The sequence below is a fragment of the Perca flavescens genome, unplaced genomic scaffold, assembly GCF_004354835.1.
Source record: "Perca flavescens isolate YP-PL-M2 unplaced genomic scaffold, PFLA_1.0 EPR50_1.1_unplaced_scaf_61, whole genome shotgun sequence".
Classification (NCBI taxonomy): domain Eukaryota; kingdom Metazoa; phylum Chordata; class Actinopteri; order Perciformes; family Percidae; genus Perca; species Perca flavescens.
The window spans coordinates 2,951-25,115 of NW_021166715.1; the positions used below are offsets into that span (position 1 = coordinate 2,951).

At 41.9% G+C, this 22,165-nt stretch overlaps 1 protein-coding gene and 1 long non-coding RNA gene across 2 annotated transcripts; both read left to right on the plus strand.

Moving 5' to 3' along the window:
• The first annotated feature begins 4,151 nt into the window (after positions 1-4,151).
• LOC114552058 (uncharacterized) lies at positions 4,152-15,571 on the plus strand. Its single transcript, XR_003692101.1, has 4 exons — positions 4,152-4,429; positions 5,194-5,248; positions 11,729-11,836; positions 15,055-15,571. It is a non-coding gene; the product is annotated as an uncharacterized LOC114552058 (long non-coding RNA).
• Positions 15,572-18,733: 3,162 nt separating this feature from the next.
• Positions 18,734-21,946, plus strand: LOC114552057 (uncharacterized). Its single transcript, XM_028572761.1, has 6 exons — positions 18,734-18,814; positions 19,172-19,252; positions 19,367-19,410; positions 19,546-19,896; positions 20,915-21,007; positions 21,426-21,946. Exons 3-6 carry the CDS (start codon positions 19,374-19,376, stop codon positions 21,563-21,565), a joined length of 621 nt encoding a protein of 206 aa, XP_028428562.1. The 5' UTR covers positions 18,734-18,814; positions 19,172-19,252; positions 19,367-19,373; the 3' UTR covers positions 21,566-21,946.
• Positions 21,947-22,165: the final 219 nt, after the last annotated feature.

The following is a 22,165-nucleotide window of genomic DNA, read 5'->3' on the forward strand; positions in this document are numbered from 1 at the left end:
TTGCTATGAAACTGGCCACACCAGCTGTGAGAGCAGCATGATAGTTGTGTGTATACGCCACACAGATCCGCTCTACAAACAGCCTTCTATTTATTTTTGTTGATGGTGAAACACGAGAGGATGTTTATGATTGTGTGAATCAAGCTCATACTTCTGTGCACCTAAACCATTCAAAAATGTCACGGCAACTGAGTGAAAGTTTCTCTTAAAAGCCCAGTAATCATTGTGATGGCATTTACAAATGAGCTGAAAAAAATGGGAAGGATTGATGCAGTGGTCATGTATCCATAATCTGGACTATAAACTTGTTCTGTAGCTTATAGTCATTATAAAAAAGTGAAATTGAATGAATGCAACTTAAATATTTCTTAATATAAAAATTAAATGTCCGTTGTGGCACAAAAAGTACAATGCCTCTACTGATGGGGGGATCTGTAACATACAAAACCTTTGCCTAAATAGCGACCTTTTCTACAATACTGCTGGTTCTGTGGTGTTGGCGCTTAAAATCTGATGCCTGCAGTGTGCCATGGAAGCATCAAATGAGGCAGGTCAAATAAGGCAGGTCAAAAGAACTGCGTCAATTATCGCTTTCAGTGCGTTTGGGCCTTGATTTACAGCATACAACATATTTTTCTTTTGATAGAGAGCAAAAATAAAAGGTAGGCTTTAATATATATAGCCTATTTCATAATTATAACTTCTGTAATATATTTAAGTTTGGAAAAGTTGGGACCTTTACCTATCCTCTTTAACATTCTTGGCTCAGTAGTCACCACTGGGACACACATTCAAGAATACACAATATCCCAGGATCTGAAGTGGGATGCAAAAATCAACACCACTGCAAAAGGCTGAAAGAGCATACTTCCTGCTTCTGGTAAGGTTAAACAGGACTCAGGACTTGGCCAGACTCAGCTGCATTATCCAGTTTCATAAATCATTCATTGGTTGAAAGCTACCATATCTATGTTTCCCCCTCATTAACAAATAACTGTATGTATATATATAATATATATAGATTTCTTTATTTAAAAAGGGACAGTGCACATTAATCAACATGAGTACAATGTCCAACATGTAAATGTGCCAGATTTAGCCGTACCGGCTAATTTTCATCTGCAGTCCACAAACCCCTTATAACCCTTAAGCCCTGCTATTATTATTGCTTACAAAGAAATCTGTATATTCTGTTTGATAAGATCATTACTTACCCTAGCCCAGATTTTTTTTTTTTTTTTTTTACACTCAGCCCAACCTAGTTTGCTAAAAATGTAATATGTTTCACATGGATTAATCATGCTGCTGCATCTGTATCCTTCATAACTTGGGCTGTTTAGGTTTAAAACAAACAAGCATGTTTCTAACTGTGTGTTCAGGTGTGCCTGGATATTACAGAACTATGGGTCTTCATGTTGAGGTAAATTTCACAAACAGAAAAGTCAAATCCATAATTTAAAGTGTGTTCTCAGTCATCCAGGTCAGAGGATGCATTGAATTACTCAGCAAGAGCTAAATTGTCTTAAAATAACTGCAAAAAAAAAAAAAATCTGCAGTCCTCCATTTTAGTAAAAACATGACCAGTCAGGGTCAGTAAAATTGCAATTTCCATATTCCCTTGAATGCAGCAGTAGTGCAGGTGCAGATTGCAGTCCTCCCTCCCCACCCAATGTCTCAACTGACCTGGTTGTGACCTCTGAAGCAGAGAGGCCCAGAGGAACAGACAGTTTGGCATGAATTCAGTTTGAGGTTATTTCCAAACAAAACCTCACGTTATTTTATGCTATACATTTTCAATAAAGACTAATGCATTAAATATGTGTTCATTATATTTATAATTATTTAAGAGATGATTAAGATGTTTTAATACTTAAGTAATAGCTTACAACAGGCCATAGTATGTTGTGATAAAGGCACAACATATAGCAGGGCAGATAATGTTAGCCTAGCACAGACTTTTTCTTTTACATGAAGCTAATGAAAAGGCACACAATAACAAAAACTAACTTAACAATCGAGACAGAACTAGACAAGCAACTAACTGCTGGCTGCAGTGGTAGAAGAGCAACTCCTGTTTTCTGCTAGATTAAAATTGCTGTGTTTATCAATGAAGAAGGCTTTCAAGAGAGCATAGACAACAACTTCAATTCCTTTTAGTAAAGGGCTGTCTGATGGCAAAATAAAGCGGGAAAATATTCTAAATATATACAGTATATAGATACTTCGCCAACCAACTCTGTTTCATGGCAGTGTGTGTGCAGATGAACAGCTTTTGTCCGTTGCACCAGCTATCAGTTTGTGTAATGTTGTATCTCAAACTTGGAGTGATACTTGTTGTTCAAAGGAATTCTAATTATAGCTTTTGTATGTGGTTGTTATTATATCACTATTATGAACCAGAACAAATCAGTTTGCTTGATTTGAGCAACCTTTTTATAATATGGTTTTGATATTTTAGTTATGCCACCTCATTGCTGGACTATCATACCTGATATTCAAGCTCATTTGAAGGTTTGGTGCAGTTCAGCTTTATTGCTTGCCATCCATTCTCCCTTTTTTTTCTCACCATGGATACTTCTGATGTTGCTTCAGATCTGCATCTTATCCCTACATTTCATTTACATATAGATAATATAGTATAAGCTAACAATGATGAATATATTGTTACTTTTGTAATTAACTTTAAAAAGCTGTAAGGCCTAAAGGGAACTATGAATACAATTCTGAAAACTTTAAGCTCATGTATTAATAACAATACTCAAAACCATATAATTTCTATGGTCCAGACTGCTTAAAGCTGCCTACACATAAAAGCCGGCAAAATCGCTCTCATGCGGGCCAATCCATTGAGAGCAGTGCCGCCCAACTAGGCGCTGCTCTACCCCTGGCATCATGCACCTCTCAGAATTGCCGAATTGCTCGCTTGCTCTCAGCACAATTACATTTTTTTTCACTCAAATTCTAAAGCAAACAGGACATCTTAAAGGCCCCTTTCAGTGTATTTTGACATACTTATGGTATTTCATATTTTCATGACAATTTTGAGTAACAAGTGAGAGATTCTGTGTTGTTCTAATAATTGTCTCATTTGTGGTCTGATAAACACTGACTTTATCAAATTGGAAGTTTCTAATATATTATAGAAGAGTTTAGACCAAAGATTGGCAACGAGACACAACTGTTTTAGAACATTGCAGTTTCAGCAGTCTACAAACCAGCTAATGGTGTTGCTGCGACTCAGCTGGTCAAGACTCCAGAGGCTGGTTTTAAAACGTTAGAGACATCTTCTGTTTCAACAGAAGTCAGCTGGTCGAGTGAGCTTACAAACTATAGAAATAAAATGATCCATAATGCATTTATTTCTGTTTACAAACTGTCAGCTGGTGGAAATGGCAGTTTTAGACGGTGGCTCAACGAGCGCTGCAACCAGGGTTTGTGGTGCAGCGATTTAGAGAGAGATTGAAGAGAGGGAGCTGCGTTATAAAGTTGAGAATCAGAACTACAATATATGAAATATATTTTGATAAATGTTATGTACATGTAAGATAAAAATATGTATAATAATTATTATTAATTAATTTTGTATTGATGGGGAGAAAAATGTATTAATTTAGTATAAAAAAAACTAATAATGAAGAAATTAATTTCAAATAATGCCAAATATTTGTCTGCCTATATGCTAAAAACTTTCAGGGTTTGTAGCGTATGGTTTAAATTGTAGTCTTAAATTGAGCTAATGTTACCACATTTAAAAGAAAACACTGTTACACACAATCTGTCATGTTCAAGTCCCCATCCTGACCACGCCCATCCCCCACTCTGGCCATGCCTTTACCATGTGGCGAACATGAGGTGTGTTTAGGGTCCCCTGCGTGTCCAGGCCCTCCCCTTACATTAGGTGAGTTTGGCGTGGTGTGAACTCAAAAATATCAACTGAACAGATAAGAGCACGCTGACATGCACAAGCATATACAGATATTTTGAAGAATGTTATGAATATTTATTATAATTATTAATTTTTTGCTAATGAGGAAAAATGTATCCATTTAGTATGTACACTTTTCATTGGCTTAATTTTGAGGAAAAAAAACTAACTAATAATAAATTAAAAAAATAATTATTTTTATTTCAAGTTAAGCCAAAAGCATTCGTCTGTTTATATGCTGAAAGGTTTCAGGGTTCGTTTGGTTTCGATTGTTGTCTCAAATTGAGCTACTGACGCCGTTTAAAAGAAAACACTGTTACACACGTATGTCATGTTCAAGTCCCCATCCCGACCACGCCCATCCCCCACTCCGGCCATGTGGCAAGTGTGTGTGCCGGAGTCCCCATGGTGTCCAGCCCCTCCCCTCACGTAAGCTGTGAACTCTGCGTCAGATCTTCACTGCATGGACGAGAGCAGGCTGGAGTCATGGATCGGGGAGAGATGGTGAGTCTAAAATTGATTTTACTGCCATTTAAACCGTTTACAATTCTGTTTTAAAATAGATTTGTACTGTTATCACATGTAAACCAACTCTTATAGATTAATTTGAAAGTAAAATGTTAGAAGGCTAACTTATATCTTGTCAGCCAAATAAGTTAATGCTAGCTAGTTTAATGGCAGCTAACATTACAGTTTATAAACCAACACCATCTTAGTTTACAGTAAATTGTGCCGTCGTCGTGTCAAATGGAAACCTTAGTTTAGGACAGTAGCAGGTGTGGTTCTCAGGACCAGGTCAGCCATTTAGTAACGTGCACATGCCGTGACCTGTCGCCATTTTGCAACTTTTACCATACGTATGTGTGTGTGGGGTGGGGGGGGGGGTTTAAACAAAAGTATAAATCAAGAGAGATGGCTGCAATAATGTTAAATGCACTGATACTGAGCTGAAATGAAGTGTGCTGCAACATGTGTCTTATAGTCAGAATCAGATAGTGCTGTGTGTGGGGGGGGGGGGGTGGGGTGTTGAGTGAGAAGGAGTGGTGACTACAGAAGGAGAGGTGGCTGGGGAACTATTTTCTCCAGAGAGATAAATATGTTGTACTTTTCCCATATAAAAAAACATCCTTTTATTGAAAATATGGACATACAGTGTTATACTACCTCTTTGATGGTGCATGTGACACGTACTGCCTAATCTACTGTTAATAAACTGGAGAAATGCAGCTAAAATGTGTGACTAATATGATATATGATATGACTTGCAGGAAGAAGATTTGACAACCATTCATGGTCACCGTGACAGCCCTTTCAATTCTTCAGGTCAGTAAAGTGATAATTAGGACAACTCGTAATATGAATTTGCACTTAATGATCTCTTTTTGGTCATTTTGCTGGTACACATTAAATGTCTGCTATAGAATGTTTGTTTGGAAATATTGTCATGGAAATCAGTGTTGGTTTGGGGCATGAGACTCAGAAAGTTGATGTGTTGCATGGCAAAGGCCCAATAGTACAGTATTCCACCTGCATTTTTGTTGATAAATCCAACTTTCTGAGTCTCATGCAGGGTTATCTCTGCCATTATAGAGCTTAGGGGCAGGGCCAAAGCGTATAAACATAAAAACAATTTGGACATCATCTGGACTGCGAACATAGACTGTATAGAAGCCGATGAACAGGAGGGGCTCCTGCTTGTTGTCTTCTGGACACATGCTGTATGATGGACACAAACAGTGTCACAACCACACACACCATGCATGTTGCACACGCAGCCCCAGGTACAGCCCACACATTAGATAGTGTGTGGTGGAAAAAGAGAGGTGAAAAAGATAGGGACTTGTGTTTGTGAGTATAAAGTTAATAATCATTTGCATAATAGATGTGAATGTAGAATTTTAGTCTGTGTACAGTATATCTGTTGGTAATTGCTATAACTCCTCAAGACCCAAGCCAAGTTCCCGTGTCCTGCTTGCTACCTGCTGGTTTAAAGTGAAACGGTTAGCCAGCCCGGCACAGAGCTAGCGACAACTTTAGCTAAGGTTCACTCACCAACCGTGGGCTGACCTTTTAAGGTGGACAAGCTATTCTCATTTTAGTGACAAGCTCCTCCAAGTTTTGCTTCTAATGATCTTTCCCTAGCTGCAACCAACAACAACTCGGCTAAGCTTTTGCAAAAATAACTGTTTAATGACATCACCAATATGCAAATGAATGTGTGACGTCATTGCACCTAAGCGCTCTGAAATCTCAGGGAAAACCCTGTCATGCACTGTCACACATCAAACAATGCAATGTATGAAACATCCTCAACATTTTATGGCTGCCATCTTATAGTTTACCAAATGAGATTACCCTGATGCTCTATAACGTTTCAATTTGATCTATTTAAGTTCTGTTGTAAACATTTATCTCCTGTCATATCTTTACTAATGACTATAACCCCATTAACACTCTCTGACAGTGCCTTGAAGAAATAGATACTTGGATGTCACAGAACTTCCTCCAGCTTAACAAAAATAAAACTGAGATGGTAGTTTTTGGAAATGAGGAGGAAAGATGCAAACTTTCTACCTTGCTTTAAAGGAAGGGCTTAATAGCAAAGAAAGTGGTAAAAAAAACAACCTTGGTATCCTTAAATTTTAGCAGTCACATTAAAACAGTCATAAAATCATTATACCTTCATTTTAAAAATATCAATAAACTAAAAGAATATATTTCAAAGGAGGATCTTGAAAAAATCATACATACTTTCATTTCTAGTGGGATTGATTATTGCAATGTGCTGGACTCCTAAAAAGACTTTAAAACCTCTCCAAATGGTACAGAATAGTGCAGCCAGGATCCTTACTAAAACAAAAAGAACAGATCATATTACGCCAGTCTTAAAGTCCTTACACTGGCTCCCAATTTAATACAGAATTGATTCTAAGGCTCTTCTGTTAGTTTTTAAGACACTAAAGGGGATGGGACCTTCCATGGGAACTACCTGCATGACATATTCCAACAACATTCTCAACCAAGACACCTTAGATTAAAACATAAGCAACTACTACTGAAACCTACTGTCAAAACAAAACAGGGGGAAGCAGCTTTTAACCACTATGGTGTCGATCTTTGGACCAGCTTCCAGAGAACATAAAAAATCTGAACTTGGAAATTGAGATCGTCACTCATAGAAAACATTCTCAAAACCGTGATCTGAATGTAATAACACTAATTCACAAATGTGTAGATTTATTTTACCATAGATACAATGACAGTAGCAAATTTGTAATGCAACGTTTACTGATTTTTATATATTATTATTATTTATATTAAATAATGATGGGTAAATGTTGCATTACAAGTTTGCAGCTATCATTGTATCTGTAAAAATCAATCTACACATTTGTGAAATTCTTTTGTGTGAATATTTTTCAATAGGTGGACCATTTTTTCTCTCACGTTTTGCACCATATTTACCTTCATAGTTATAAATTACTGCGGCAAGGCAGAAATATTAGCTATTTGTTTAAATGTTGTTTTCCTGTGTATGTATTTTTAAAGTGGAAAATGTAAACAGTCCAACAGCTACCTGTAATGACTGCCTATAACTGCACCCTCAATAATAATGTGATCATCAGCTACAAGTTTATGAGAAAAGTTCAGCAGCATCATAATTCAATTCAATTTTATTTATAGTATCAAATCATAACAAGAGTTATCTCGAGACACTTTACAGATTAGATCTAGACCACACTCTATAACTTACAAAGCCCCAACAATTCCCGAAAGAGCAAGCAGTTCGACAGTGGCGAGGAAAAACTCCCTCTTAGGAAGAAACCTCGAACAGCACCATAAGAAGAGCTGCAGCTAGTAACATTAGCATTATGTTTTATTATACTTAGCAAGAAGCAAGGTAGAGATGGAGTGACCCTGCCCGGAGGAAGCCCGGGGCCCCCGTCTGGAGCCAGGCCCAGACGGCGGGCTCGTCGGCGAGCGCCTGGTGGCCGGGTTTGCCACGGAGCCCGGCCGGGCACAGCCCGAACAAGCTACGTGGCTCCCATCTCTCCAGCCCATGGGCCCACCACCTGTGGGAGGAACCGTTGGGGTCGGGTGCGATGCCACATGGGTGGCAGTGAAGGTCAGGGGCCTCGACGGACCAGACCCGGGCGGCAGACGCTGGCTCTGGGGACGTGGAACGTCACCCTCTGTGGGGAAGGAGCCGGAACTGGTGCGGGAGGTGGAGCGCTACCGGTTAGATCTGGTGGGGCTTACCTCTCACGCACAGTCTCGGTTCTGGAACCATACTCCTGGATAGGGGTTGGACTCTTTTTTCTCCGGAGTTGCCCAGGGTGTGAGGCGCCGGGCGGGTGTGGGGATACTCACAAGCCCCGGCTGAGCGCCGCTGTGTTGGAGTTTACCCGGTGGGACGAGAGGGTCGCCTCCCACGCCTGCGGGTTGTGGGGGAAAACTCTGACTGTTGTTTGTGCATATGCACCAAACAGGAGTTCGGAGTATTCGGCCTTCTTGGAGACCTTGACTGGAGTCCTGCATGGGGCTCCAGTGGGGGACTCCATTGTTCTGCTGGGGACTTCAACGCACACGTGGGCAATGATGGAGACACCTGAGAGGCGTGATTGGGAGGAACGGCCTCCCTGATCTAAACCAGAGTGGTTGTTTGTTGTTGGACTTCTGTGCTAGTCATGGATTGTCTATAACGAACACCATGTTCGAACATAGGGATGCTCATAAGTGTACCTGGTACCAGAGCACCCTAGGCCGAAGGTCAATGATCGATTTCATAATCGTTTCATCTGATCTGAGGCCGTATGTTTTGGACACTCGGGTGAAGAGAGGGGCAGAGCTGTCAACCGATCACCATCTGGTGGTGAGTTGGGTCAGGGGTGGGGAAGACTCTGGACAGACCTGGTAAGCCCAAACGTGTAGTGCGGGTAAATTGGGAACGTCTGGAGGAGGCCCCTGTCCGACAGACTTTCAACTCACACCTCCGGCGGGCTTTTCGTGCATCCCTGTGGAGGCTGGGGGCATTGAACCCGAGTGGACAATGTTCAAAGTTTCCATTGCTGAAGCTGCGGCGAGGAGCTGTGGTCTTAGGATCTTAGGTGCCTCAAGGGGCGGTAACCCACGAACACCGTGGTGGACACCAGTGGTCAGGGAAGCCGTCCGACTGAAGAAGGAGTCCTTCCGGGATATGTTATCTCGGAGGACTCCGGAGGCAGTTGCAGGGTACCGAAGGGGCCGAAGGGCTGCAGCCTCTGCCGTGAAAGAGGCAAAGCAGCGGGTGTGGGAGAAGTTTGGAGAAGACATGGAGAAGGACTTTCGGTCGGCACCAAAGTGTTTCTGGAAAACTGTTCGCCACCTCAGGAGGGGGAAGCGGGGAACCATCCAAGCTGTGTACAGTAAGGATGGGACACTGTTGACCTCCACTGAGGAGGTAATAGGGCGGTGGAGGGAGCACTTTGAGGAACTCCTGAATCCGACTAATCGCCCTCTATGTTAGAGGCAGAGCTGGAGGATAACGGGGATTGTCGTCGATTTCCCAGGCGGAAGTCACTGATGTAGTCAAACAACTACACAGTGGCAAAGCCCCGGGATTGATGAGATCCGTCCAGAAATGCTCAAGGCTCTGGGTGTGGAGGGGTTGTCCTGGTTGACACGCCTCTTCAACATTGCGTGGAAGTCTGGGATGGTGCCAAAGGAGTGGCAGACTGGGGTGGTGGTTCCTCTTTTTAAAAAGGGGGACCAGAGGGGTGTGTGCCAATTATAGGGGTATCACACTTCTCAGCCTCCCTGGTAAAGTCTACTCCAAGGTGCTGGAAAGGAGGGTTCGGCCGATAGTCGAACCTCGGGTTGAGGAGGAACAATGCGGATTCCGTCCTGGTCGTGGAACAACGGACCAGCTCTTCACTCGCAAGGATCCTGGAGGGAGCCTGGGAGTATGCCCAACCGGTCTACATGTGTTTTGTGGATTTGGAGAAGGCGTATGACCGGGTCCCCGGGAGATACTGTGGGAGGTGCTGCGGGAGTATGGGGTGAGGGGGTCTCTACTCAGGGCCATCCAATCTCTGTATGACCAAAGTGAGAGCTGTGTCCGGGTTCTCGGTAGTAAGTCGGACTCGTTTCAGGTGAGGGTTGGCCTCCGCCAGGGCTGGGGCGCTTTGTCACCAATCCTGTTTGTAATATTTATGGACAGGATATCGAGGCGTAGTCGGGGTGGGAGGGGTTGCAGTTTGGTGGGCTGGGGATCTCATCGCTGCTCTTTGCAGATGATGTGGTCCTGATGGCATCATCGGCCTGCGACCTTCAGCACTCACTGGATCGGTTCGCAACCGAGTGTGAAGCGGTTGGGATGAGGATCAGCACCTCTAAATCGGAGGCCATGGTTCTCAGCAGGAAACCGATGGAATGCCTTCTCCAGGTAGGGAATGAGTCCTTACCCCAAGTGAAGGAGTTCAAGTACCTTGGGGTTTTGTTCGCGAGTGAGGGACAATGGAGCGGGAGATTGGTCGGAGAATCGGCGCAGCGGGTGCGGTATTGCATTCAATCTATCGCACCGTTGTGGACGAAAAGAGAGCTGAGCCAGAAGGCAAAGCTCTCGATCTACCGGTCAGTTTTCGTTCCTACCCTCACCTATGGTCATGAAGGCTGGGTCATGACCGAAAGAACGAGATCCAGGGTACAAGCGGCGAAATGGGTTTCCTCAGGAGGGTGGCTGGCGTCTCCCTTAGAGATAGGGTGAGAAGCTCAGTCATCCGTGAGGAGCTCGGAGTAGAGCCGCTGCTCCTTTGCGTCGAAAGGAGCCAGTTGAGGTGGTTCGGGCATCTGGTAAGGATGCCCCCTGGGCGCCTCCCTAGGGAGGTGTTCCAGGCACGTCCAGCTGGGAGGAGGCCTCGGGGAAGACCCAGGACTAGGTGGAGGGATTATATCTCCAACCTGGCCTGGGAACGCCTCGGGATCCCCCAGTCGGAGCTGGTTAATGTTGCTCGGGAAAGGGAAGTTTGGGGTCCCCTGCTGGAGCTGCTCCCCCCGCGACCCGACACCGGATAAGCGGACGAAGATGGATGGATGGATGGATATACTTAGCAACTGTAATCATTCAGTCACAGCATTCTTGCCATAGGCCCTCATACATGTTATCGGTTCATTATGGCTGCTGCTTAAACTCACGCCGTAAGTTAACTAGCCTGCAACACAAATCAAACATAGCTTACCTTTCTGTCATGCCAATGTAAACTTCCTACTTTTTAAGCAAACACACCTAGCAATCCCTTCCTCTCTCTGCATCATGTTTTTATTGAACAACATGGCATCATAACTGGCTTAAGTGGGCCATTGCAGGATGATCCAGTATTTAGCCTGAGTCGTAGGTTTCATATTTTTTCCAAGTAAGGTTTTGCTTTGTGTAAGTCATTGTATTATAGATTTTGTTTTATAAAATCACAGAGTTGTACATAATCTCAAGTAATAATAAGCCTACATGAATCCCACCATAATATGTCACATTTTCATCATTAGGTTAATCTGGAAAAAAATGTTTGTTAGGCTTTATCCATCATCATCATCAGTGTCAAAGATTACAGATTTTAAAAAGGTCACCAAAAGGTTGAGTAGAGTCAGTCAGTTTAGCAGGTTATACTAGGTAACGTTAGATGTGGTGTATAGTAATACTAATATGGAATGTAGTGGGAGAGGAATTCTAAAATCAATTAGTTTTAACAGAAAAATTATCAATAAGTAAATGGCATACATTTAGTTTATCTAACAACAATAATTTTTTTTTTTGTATTTGATCCCCAGGAAATGGACCAGAGCTCTTCTGACTCTACAGTGATCCTTGAACTAAGTTCCGTCCCTGAAAAGGAGGACATAAGTGTTCCTGAACTCAAGCGAGCAGAAAGTGTATTTGTAAGTTCACATACAATCCAATGCACAACTTGGTCTGACAATAACAGTAGTGGGGAAATTGTCTTGGTTTTAACCTGTTAAGTCCGACGGACCAGGTACCGGTTCCACAGCACTAAGTGGTCGCAGCTATTGTAAATTTGCGCTTGTTTAAAACTCTAGGTTAATCACAGCCTCATTGAACTTTAAGACCCAACATCTTAAACTCTAGACCAATACTTTTCTGAGCCATTTTCAGAAAATATACAAATTTGGCTGACTACCACTGATGGGATTTGGCCTACTCCTCCGGTACTTAAATTTGGTCTTTAATGATATGGCATTTTTCTGTAATCAATAGTATTAAAGGAGAACTCCTGGCAATTTTACATTAATCTTGCTATACCTACTGTATGTGAGTACCGTCGATAGCAAAAAATATGAGCCGATTCGGTGCTAGCAGCACGGAGCTAATACAGCTAACGCCCAGAGCTCCCACTCAGCTAAAACGGCAGTTTTGGGGCATAAGATAAAGAGTGCCTTTGTGCCTCTTAACAGACACAAAATGCAATTAAAACATCTGTACAACATGAACAGGGCCCTTACATGACAACAAGATGCGTTAAGCAACTTAGCCATTGTTTAAATTCACCTATCCTCTTAGCTGCTAGCTAGCGTCTGGGATGAGTGAGTGTGTTCAGCCAGGAATATTATTAATATAATTATTTGGTAATAATCATCACACAGCAGTTCTGTGTGTATTTGTAGCATATATATCCATTTTTGTGTGCGTTGGTGAGTAGGAGTCTTGCCAGTGTTGATTGTTGTGGTTTCCTTAGCCGGGCTAGCAGGCCCGGCCGGCGTCCCTGCTTCTGCTTCCTTCCCGCCCTCCTGGCTTACCGTGGCCGACAACAATCCAACGAGCGCCCGCTGGTCTGGTGGATGTCCTCCAGAAGACCATTCAAGCCTTCGCTGCAAAATTTTTTATTTCCCCCACAAAAAAAATGTAGTAGTAGTACTGTAAATGTACTGTAGTGATTATGACCATATTAGTGACTATGTAACTACATGGAAACGGACCAAATTATGTTTGCCTTGTACAGTAAAATAGTGTTACAGACGGCTAGCTGTAGTCTCGTGCTAAAGTCCCGTTTGAATTCAGTTGTAGCAGGAAAAGGTAAACAGTGTGCAGGTTGGAGGAGCGTCGTGTGTGAAGAGTGAAGAGCGGAGGTGTTCACAAAGGAAGAAGCTTGGAATAATGTAACTATGGAGCTAGAGCTAGCCTTCAGTAACGCTATTACTGTACAAGAAACAGGCATCATTTGGTTTTCCATGTAGTAACATAGTCACTAATATGGTCATAACCACTACAGTGCTCAATTACCTATTTTTGAGGGGGAAATAAAATAAAAATTTTCACAGCAAAGGCTTGAATGGTCTTCTGGAAGACCTCCACCAGACCAGCGGGCGCTCACTGGATTGTTGTCGGCCACGGTAAGCCAGGAGGGCAGGCAGGAAGCAGAAGCTGGAACGCCGGCCGGGCCTGCTAGCCCGGCTAAGGAAACCACAACAATCAACACAGACAAGACTCCTACTCACCAACGCTAGATGGATCACACACAAAATGGATATAAATGCTACAAATACACAGGGAACTGCTTTGTGATGATTATTACAGAGGCTGGGCTGAACACAAATGCATCTAGTTGTCATGTAAGGGCCCTGTTCATGTTGTACAGACATTTTAATTGCATTTTGTGTCTGTTAAGAGACACAAAGGCACTCTTTATCTTATGCCCCCAAAACTGCCGTTTTAGCTCAGTGGGAGCTCTGGGCATTAGCTGCAGCAGCTCTGTGTTGCTAGCACTGATTTGGCTCGTTTTTTATTTTTCGTCAGTACTCACATAGGTATAGCAATCAAGATTAACGTAAAAATTGGTTTTGGACAATGATTTACAAAGCCATAAAAGTAATTGTGAATTTGCATGTGAGCTTAACTAAAAGGGATCTGGTCAGCTATGTACAAATGTCTCATGTTATTTAAGTAGTCCTATGTGATATAAAGCTGATTTTGTCAGTAAGTAAATGAAACTGGTACTTACTTGCAGCCAGATCAAGGCTAAAAAAGGAAGTGCAGTACCAACCAGGTGGTTGGTAGAGCATTGCTTGGTTTTTGCTAAGTAGTTGTTAGGGACTTATGGGGCTGAAAAATGAATCAAAAATATTATCAAAATCACAATATGGCCAAGTGCGATATGTAGATTGAAGAAACAGAGATGCCCTGGCCTACAAATCATGTTTTTCAGATATAGGAAAAAAGACCCCAACAAAATATTACATCATCATGAATTTTAAATTTAAGTAAAAATGTATATTGTGACAAAAAGAAAAGCATTTATTTTTTTTCTCTCCATATAGAGACAAAGCGTATTTAAGTCCCGCCCCCACCAGGGGGGAAACCGCTCTCTGCCCTCCGTTTACTTGTGTTGTGTCAAGGTTTTCTCCTCTTTATTCCGTCTGCTAGCAAACAACAGAAACATGAGTAATCAGCAGGAAGAATGGGAAGACTGGAATCCTGACACTAAACTAAAGTTATGTCCAACATTACCTGTGTTAGCTTACCTTACAGACTGTAGTTAGTCTAAAACTGACATTTGGATATTTGACTTGTTAATAAAATGCTTGCTGCAAACGTAACATTGGGCATATTGTTAGCTTAGTGTCAGAATCCCACAGTCTAACCATTCTCTCTGCTGATTCCTCACGTATATATCCACTTTTGTCATCATAAAAGCTCAGTTTTTCGGTTCCACAACTTATGAAAACTTAGGTTCTGGGTTCTATACATTGTTGGTAGTAAATATCACCACACAGCAGCTTTTAGGACTGTTTCGGTTTGCCAGCAGACAAAATTGAAGATGAGGCACCTTCATCCAATACAAGTCGATGTAGAGCGGAAAGATGTTTTCCTCTCTGGTGGGAGTATGACGCGATGTGCTGTGTCTCTATTGTGCAGCCCTAGGTGGTTATGAGGTCACATCTAGCAACCATCTAGTTGCCATCTAGTCCCCTTGTAACAACCACACTTTTACAGTTTTTTTTCAGTCTAAATTACTTATTATTATTAGCACGACAATAGAAACCACCTAGTTACTACTGTCCAGACACCCATCATTTTAGATTTTTAATCTTTAAACTCTGCAAGCAATTTTACATTGATTGGCCTTACTTCTTTGTCTAAGGTTCATCAAAAATGGCGAGAAAGAAGTGGAGCACAGAGGAGGTCCAGGCTGTGGAGAGCAATCTCATGGACAACATCAACTCTGGCAGGGTTCCTGGCAAAGCCCAGTGTGAAGCATCTATCAAGGGATCCTCAGAGGTGCTTAGGGGAAGGAGCTGGAAGGCAGTTAAGTTCTATGTGAAGAACCGCATTGACACTTTAAAGCGTCTAGAAAATAACTAATGGAAATCTAAATTGTAATCACTGAACATAATTCTTTTTTGCCATCTAAGTTCTTCTACAATCCCACAACTAGGTACAGCGCTAACTTCAATTCAGCTCATATCTGAGCATGCAAAGACATTTTATTAAGATTGTTATAACTCTTTTGTTTTCAAATTTAATATGTCAACATGCTCTGACTATTATTTCATTGAGTGATGTAATTTAAATTTTTATCCTAAAGAACATTGTGGTAGTGGGTCATGGGTGGTTCGAGAAATGGAGTTAGAGAGAGACACAGGTTGTAGAGAGAGTGAAAGGTTTTAGAGAGACAGGTTTGCAGGGAGAGATAGACAGGTATGTATGTAGAGATAGACAGGTATGTAGGAAATGAGAGAGACAGGTATGTAGGTAGAGAGAGACCGGTATGTAGAGAGAGACAGGTATGTAGAAAGGAGAGAGACAGGTATGTAGAGAGAGACCGGTATGTAGATTAGAGAGTGAGACAGGTATGTAGATTAGAGAGTGAGACAGGTATGTATATTAGAGAGAGAGACTATGTAGGGAGAGATAGATGGGTGTGTAGAAAGAGAAAGCGTTCCTGAACCTTTTTTAAAATAAGAAACAGAGGTAAAGAGAGAGAAAAGTTTGTAGAGAGAAATCGAGGTCGGCAGAGACAGACAGGTTTGTAGGAAGTAAGAGAAAGAGGTGAAGGAGAAGGAAGCAAAGAGCCAGGACAAATGAATTTGTATATGGATGAGTTGTGATAATAAAGTTAATCTGCAATGTAAACACCATTGCTTCTGTGGCATTTCCTGAATGAACTAGAATATATAAAGTACTACAAGTCAAAGGTTGGTTGGAACAATACTGACAGGAAACAAAGAAAAATTAACAAAACAAGTACAAGGTGCAGGCGACTGCTGTCACTCACTGTCCCTCCGTTTATGGAAGCAACACAGACTGCTGCCTGCTCACAGCTCTTAGTGTCTTCTCCTAGTAGGACTGGTAATTTAATTTAATCTGAGAGCTATAGAAAACCTTTTGGTTCTTAAATATATTTTCCAAATGTTTATATATTTGACATGTTAAGTGAGGAAGTTTGGCTCTGTTTTAGGCTCACTAAGGGTGCAATCAGTGGAGATCCTTTGCTCTACAGGGAGCCAGGTTTTCCTTTGTCACCTGTTTTCAATGGCAAGGCTGTGCGCACTCAGTCTGTACTGTGCCGATCCGTAACCATGCTCAAATAATCTGCTATGGTGTCCGGTTGATTTAGAGCAACAAAACATGTAGTTTTTAAACAAAACTACATCATCCATTGGAAAATAGATGATGTAGTTTTGTTTAAGCTGTGGTGTAATCTAGTTGAGTTGTTGGTTATGTTCCTGATGCTTTGGTGGAACAGGTTTGTGAACTCAGCTGGGTAAGCGGGTGTCCATTTTTGTTCATCTCTTGGCACTTGATAATATGAGAGGGGGTCACTATGTTTAGATGTGTCCAAAATTTAATTGCTTATTTTTGGTTTTAAATTCTGATAAACTGGCCTAATTCAGCCTCTTTGCATTATATTTAGTTTTCCTCTCGACATGTAGGAGAAGCTTGGTTCAAACACACAACTCAAATGAGTTTTAGCCAAATTCTAATTGGCATTTTGTTTTTACATTTTCGTACAGCATACAAAGTCCTGTGTTCATTAAAAAGTCATTAAAATGCCCTTTACATTACTTTCAGTAGCTTTGTAGAACAGTATTGTGTCAAATATACACTAAAGCTTTTTGAAAGTAAATAAAAAAAGCATGTATATTCTTTTATATGTTTATCAATGAGGGTATATAGGGTCTAAATATGATCAGCGGTTTTATTGTGATGTCAGTAGTCTGGAGTTTGAGTGGAGGATAGGGCATAGCAGGTCTGTTTTGGAGCAGAGCTACTCTCTTTAAACCAGCTTGTCCACCCTTGCAGAATCAGAAAACATTTGTGACATTAAATGGCCAAAACAAACTTAAGACAGGCAAGAGGAGCATCAAAACATAAAAAACAAAAACCATGGAAGCGCCACCTGGTGGCTACTTTAATTATTTCACCTGTAATATACAACAACGAGTGATAAAAGTAAATATGAGGTCTTTATAGCTGAAAAAAAAATCTATATAATAGAAGGACGAGTATTTCAATGGAATGGGGGTATAAATATTATAAATATTAAAAGAATTTGCCATGTGTCCCCATAGGGTTGGTGAAAGTCAGGTTTGACCTTTATTTGTGAAATCCTAACATTTTAAGTGATTTTCAGGATCCCAGAAACAAAAAAGAAGTTTTGGAGTTGAAACCATGTCTCTAGCTCATTTAGAAATAGTAGTTTAGAAAGGGTCCCCATGGTCATTCGCTATGTCATGAGTCCTCACCGAGTAATAAAAGTGTGTGTGTGTGTGTGTGTGTGTGTGTGTGTGTGTGTGTGTGTGTGTGTGTGTGTGTGTGTGTGTGTGTGTGTGTGTGTGTGTGTGTGTGTGTGTGTGTGTGTGTGTGTGTGTGTGTGTGTGTGTGTGTGTGTCCCCAGGATAGGACATTAACTAACAATGTAAAGATCAACAAGCCACTGACAGGGACAGATATGTTCATATTTGATTCATTCAATAAATTATTAATTTTTGTCCTTAAATCCACCAGCCATTTTCCTATTATACCAACATTTGCAGCATCCTGAGCCTTTTTGGTAAGGTTCCTAGGAAATCTCAGCCCAGAGTAATTAATTAATTAATAGTACTAATTATTATTCTCCTCAAAACAAGTTTCCTTTTTTTTTTTTAAAGCACTATAAAAAAGTTTTTTGCAACACACATACAAAAGACACCACCACTTTTATCGCAATTTTTAAGAAAAGCTCTCGTAAAATCAGGCATTTTGGGCCGCAACAATCTTAAAAAAAAAAGGCAGTGAAATCCTGGAGGGACTGATCTGGTGTGTTTTTTCATGTGTTATGGTCAACATTCACCAGTGTTTTTTTGTTGTGGTGCGTGTAGGCTACTCCCGATTTTGTCAGTCATCCCATCTCTTATATGCTGTGTCTCTATGATCCTCTCCTGTCCTATTCATGATAGCCTACTCGGGGACATTGCGCCGTCTTCACGTGCTGTAGTGGGGGGGGGCCCGCCTTGGTAATCCTGCATGGGGGGGGCCCGCCTTGGTAATCCTGCATAGGGGCCCGGTGTTGGCTAGTTACGCCACTGACCTCCTGCCCTCTTTCGTCATTCTGGGCAGCATTGATGCAGGAATACTCTCAACTCTGTGATGTCACCTTGAAGATCCTCCTCCCTTTCACGTCGGCATATTTGTGTGAGGCAGGATTCTCAGAAATGACTGCACTCAAAACGAAATACTGCAATCGTGCACAAATCGAGCATGATTTGAGGCTACGTTTATCAGACATTTCGCCAAGAAATTGGAGGGGGGGGTTCCAACTGCAATGAACCAGCTTTGGGGGCCCAGCTTGCAAAAGGTTGAGAACCCCTCTTTCAATTCAAATTTCACCGGGCCGAGCTCAACGATAACGTCACCGTTACGTGAGTTAACGTTACCCGTAATTTGTATTAACATTAGACGTTCTTTTCGGTGTGGCTTCGCTGTTAACTGTTTAGCTATTTAAATGTTTTTAAAACTTGGGTAAAGTTAGAAAGACATGCACAGATTCAAACTTCCGGGATCAATAACTTCTGAGCAAAACATTAAATAAACAACAATCAACAAAAACAACAATCACTGGAGAACAAGCACAATGTTACAGTTTGGAAAGATAACAAGGATCTGGTTCAAGCCTGTTGGAAACTGGTTTAACTACATTTTTTTTTTTTTTTTTAACCGCCCTCTACTTTATCTCACAGTTCATCGGCGTAGACTCCTACTTCCTTGTTGTTCCTCAGTTGAAAAACTCTAACTGGCGCCATCTTGTGACAGAAATACACCACTGTACCTGCGTATCAATGTCCTCTGATCACTCATGTGTAAGTAACAGAGGAAGAAGTATAAACAGCTTGTATATGTCCTCTCTCTGTCCTGTAATAAGTGAACTCTGAGCTCATGTGTTTGTGACTCTTCCCCTCTGTCTCCTCTCACAGGGAGAAGATGATCCTGCTCATCATCCTGACCTCCTGTGTCTCTGGTTAGTTTACAGCATCACTTTATTATCCACTAACACTAAACAAGGAATCACTAAAGTGTCCACAGAAACTTGTGGAGATGGAGTTTAAAGTTGTCAGTGTGTGTGTCTGCTCCTCACTTTCCCTCTCCTCAACAGGAACAGTGAATGTGACCCAGAGCTCCTATCAGGCAGAGGAGGACCAAGACATCACACTGGAGTGGACCTTCACAACCAACAATCACAGTTCCTCCAACTCTCTGAATATCTTCTGTCAACTGATAACTGACAGACTCTTAGTCCTGTTTCATCTCCATGAAGGAGTAGAGGTCCCAGAGTCTCAGGATGAACAGTTTGCAGGACGAGTCCAGTGGGACAAAGACGTCCTCAGAGAAGGACGACTCAGACTTCATGTGTCCAGACTCAGGACTGAGGACTCTGGACTGTATGTCTGTAAAGTGTTGACACATAATGGGAGAAACTCTGGTAGATGTTGGCTCAATGTCACTGGTAAGTTGATTCATTATAAAAAGGGTAGCTCAAATCAAACAATCTGATTGGTTGAAAGCCAAGATATAAGCCATGAGAGATAGATAGATAGATAGATAGATGGGTAGATAGATGGGTAGATAGATGGGTAGATAGATGGGTAGAGCTGGTTAAAATCAAACTCTATATTTAGAATATTTTCAGAGCTTCACCTCGCTGTCAGACAGCACTTTACGACGGGGAACTGAAGCCGTTACTGTGGCTCTGATCTCTTCAAACTAGTAAACTAGTTTTTGTCTAAACCACGTGTCATGATTTTCAAAACTTTGCACCAAAATGATTTATTATTTTTATTCAGGAATTCAACTGTCTGTCATGTAAACCCGAAAATACGAATGAAAAAAATCATTAAAGTCATGAACTCGAGTGTCATTATGAAACAAATAAAACAAACACAAAGTGTTGGTCTGTACAGTTGTGCTGTTACTCTGGGGATCCATTTGAGAGTCGCGCCGCGCCCCACTTTATTCCCATGGGTGACGTGAAGCGACTTCAAAAGCTGTCCGATGACGATCTTTATGCAAATTAATCCGTTGAACGCGACTATCCAATAGAAGTGGATGGAAATCTTTTAAACTGACCTTTGTCGATCTGAAATGAAGACAGATGCAGCAACTGTATTGGCCTATTTCTCGCTTAAAATGTTTTCAGAAACCCGTTTCGGTGAACTATTTTTGTAAAATACGAGATTGTATTCTCAACGAGCCGTCATGACAGTCTGTTGAAATTCAGGAGTAGCCAGACCCACGTGGCGCGTTCGTCCAATCAGCTGCCAGTCAGGGCCGTGGAGCATCAAGATCCACATCATGGATGTACGCTTCAGTCGTGTAGGAGCTCTTTTTGTAGATGTTCTGCCCTGTGTTCAGAATTCGACAGATTTAAAACTTTAAGGATCGTTTTGTCAACAACTGTTTGTCCTATAATGTGTTTTTAAATCCCTACAAATGTATCTTTTTTTTTTTTTTTTTTTTTTGTATAGAGCCAGGCTCTGTTAAAACCTGGACGACCGAGACGCCGCTGCATCCCAAAATCCTCCAGACTCCAGGTCCAAACGATGACACGGGTGTTGAAGGTGAGCACATAGACCGACTCTGGGAAGATGGAAGCAAAACGCTGAGTCATGCTTACTTTGACTGCTCGTTAAGATCAGAGGATGTTGAGTGGATCACCGTTTATTTCAAATGCTATAAAATTGAAGAAAAAACACCCACCCACAATTCATCAATCAACAATCATTAATTTTACCTGCTAAGAATGTGACCGAGCTTCCACACAACGTACATCAACACATTCAGCTTATTTTGGGGCAATTTGGTTCAAAGAAACTCCTCATTCTGATATAAAAATGGGTCAAATTTGACCCGAGGACAATCGAAGGGTTAAAAAAGTTAACATACGGGAATCCCATTCCCCATCCCCTTCATGCTCCTATGTGTGTGTGTGTGATATTCCAGCTACTGTAGCTTATGTTTGTTTGGTTTTTCCATCAGGTGGGCGTCTGTACCTGAGCGTACCGATCCTCGGTGTGTTTGGCTGCATTGTCCTGATTCTGAGTGTTGGACTCCGCGCATATTTACTCAAACTAAGGCATCAACCCCAAACTGTAAGTCAGGATGACTTATTAATTTAAGAGACAGCACCAGCACTACCTTCACTACTACGTCTGGGACAACGTTCAGTCAGGAGATGACAGCCGCGGCATTTCACCGGACCTTTAACCGACCCAAGGTGGAAGACAACCAGTTCTTCTCTGTATCAGATGGTTCTCCTCCACCAGCTGGGGGGGACTGGGAGGGAAATACACCGTTCACACCCTGGCTTTTTGTGGTTCTGTTGTTGTAACGACGCTGTGTGACCAGAGGCCCGCGCTACGGAGCAAGATTTGGCCTCAACGAGGATACTTCAGGGTTTGGTGGATCACGGCGGCAGATCGCTTGTTGCCGGGTCAACGGTGCCTTCGCATTGGCACAGTAACCACGGCTGCAAAGCGACAAAGAGCCATTCATTTCCTACGGAGATTCGTGAGTACAGGGCATCACTTAATACCATCATACTGAAAATGAAACATTTTTACTGTATAAATATGGAGATTTCTGGAAGCAAAGTCCCATACTTGTGCTGTAAAACAAGTCAAGATATGAAATTGGAGGTGCCATAAAAAGACTTTGGTCCATAGTTCCAGGCAATGACTGACATAGTTGAGTAGAGGACATCTTTGACTACACCCATA

Excerpts from the sequence above, each read along its gene's own strand:
- LOC114552057 (XM_028572761.1), top strand. The coding sequence starts at position 19,374 with ATGATCCTGCTCATCATCCTGACCTCCTGTGTCTCTG. Across the intron at positions 19,411-19,545 it reads CCTGACCTCCTGTGTCTCTG|GAACAGTGAATGTGACCCAG; the intron begins GTTAGTTTACAG and ends TCTCCTCAACAG. Across the intron at positions 19,897-20,914 it reads ATGTTGGCTCAATGTCACTG|AGCCAGGCTCTGTTAAAACC; the intron begins GTAAGTTGATTC and ends TTTTTTGTATAG.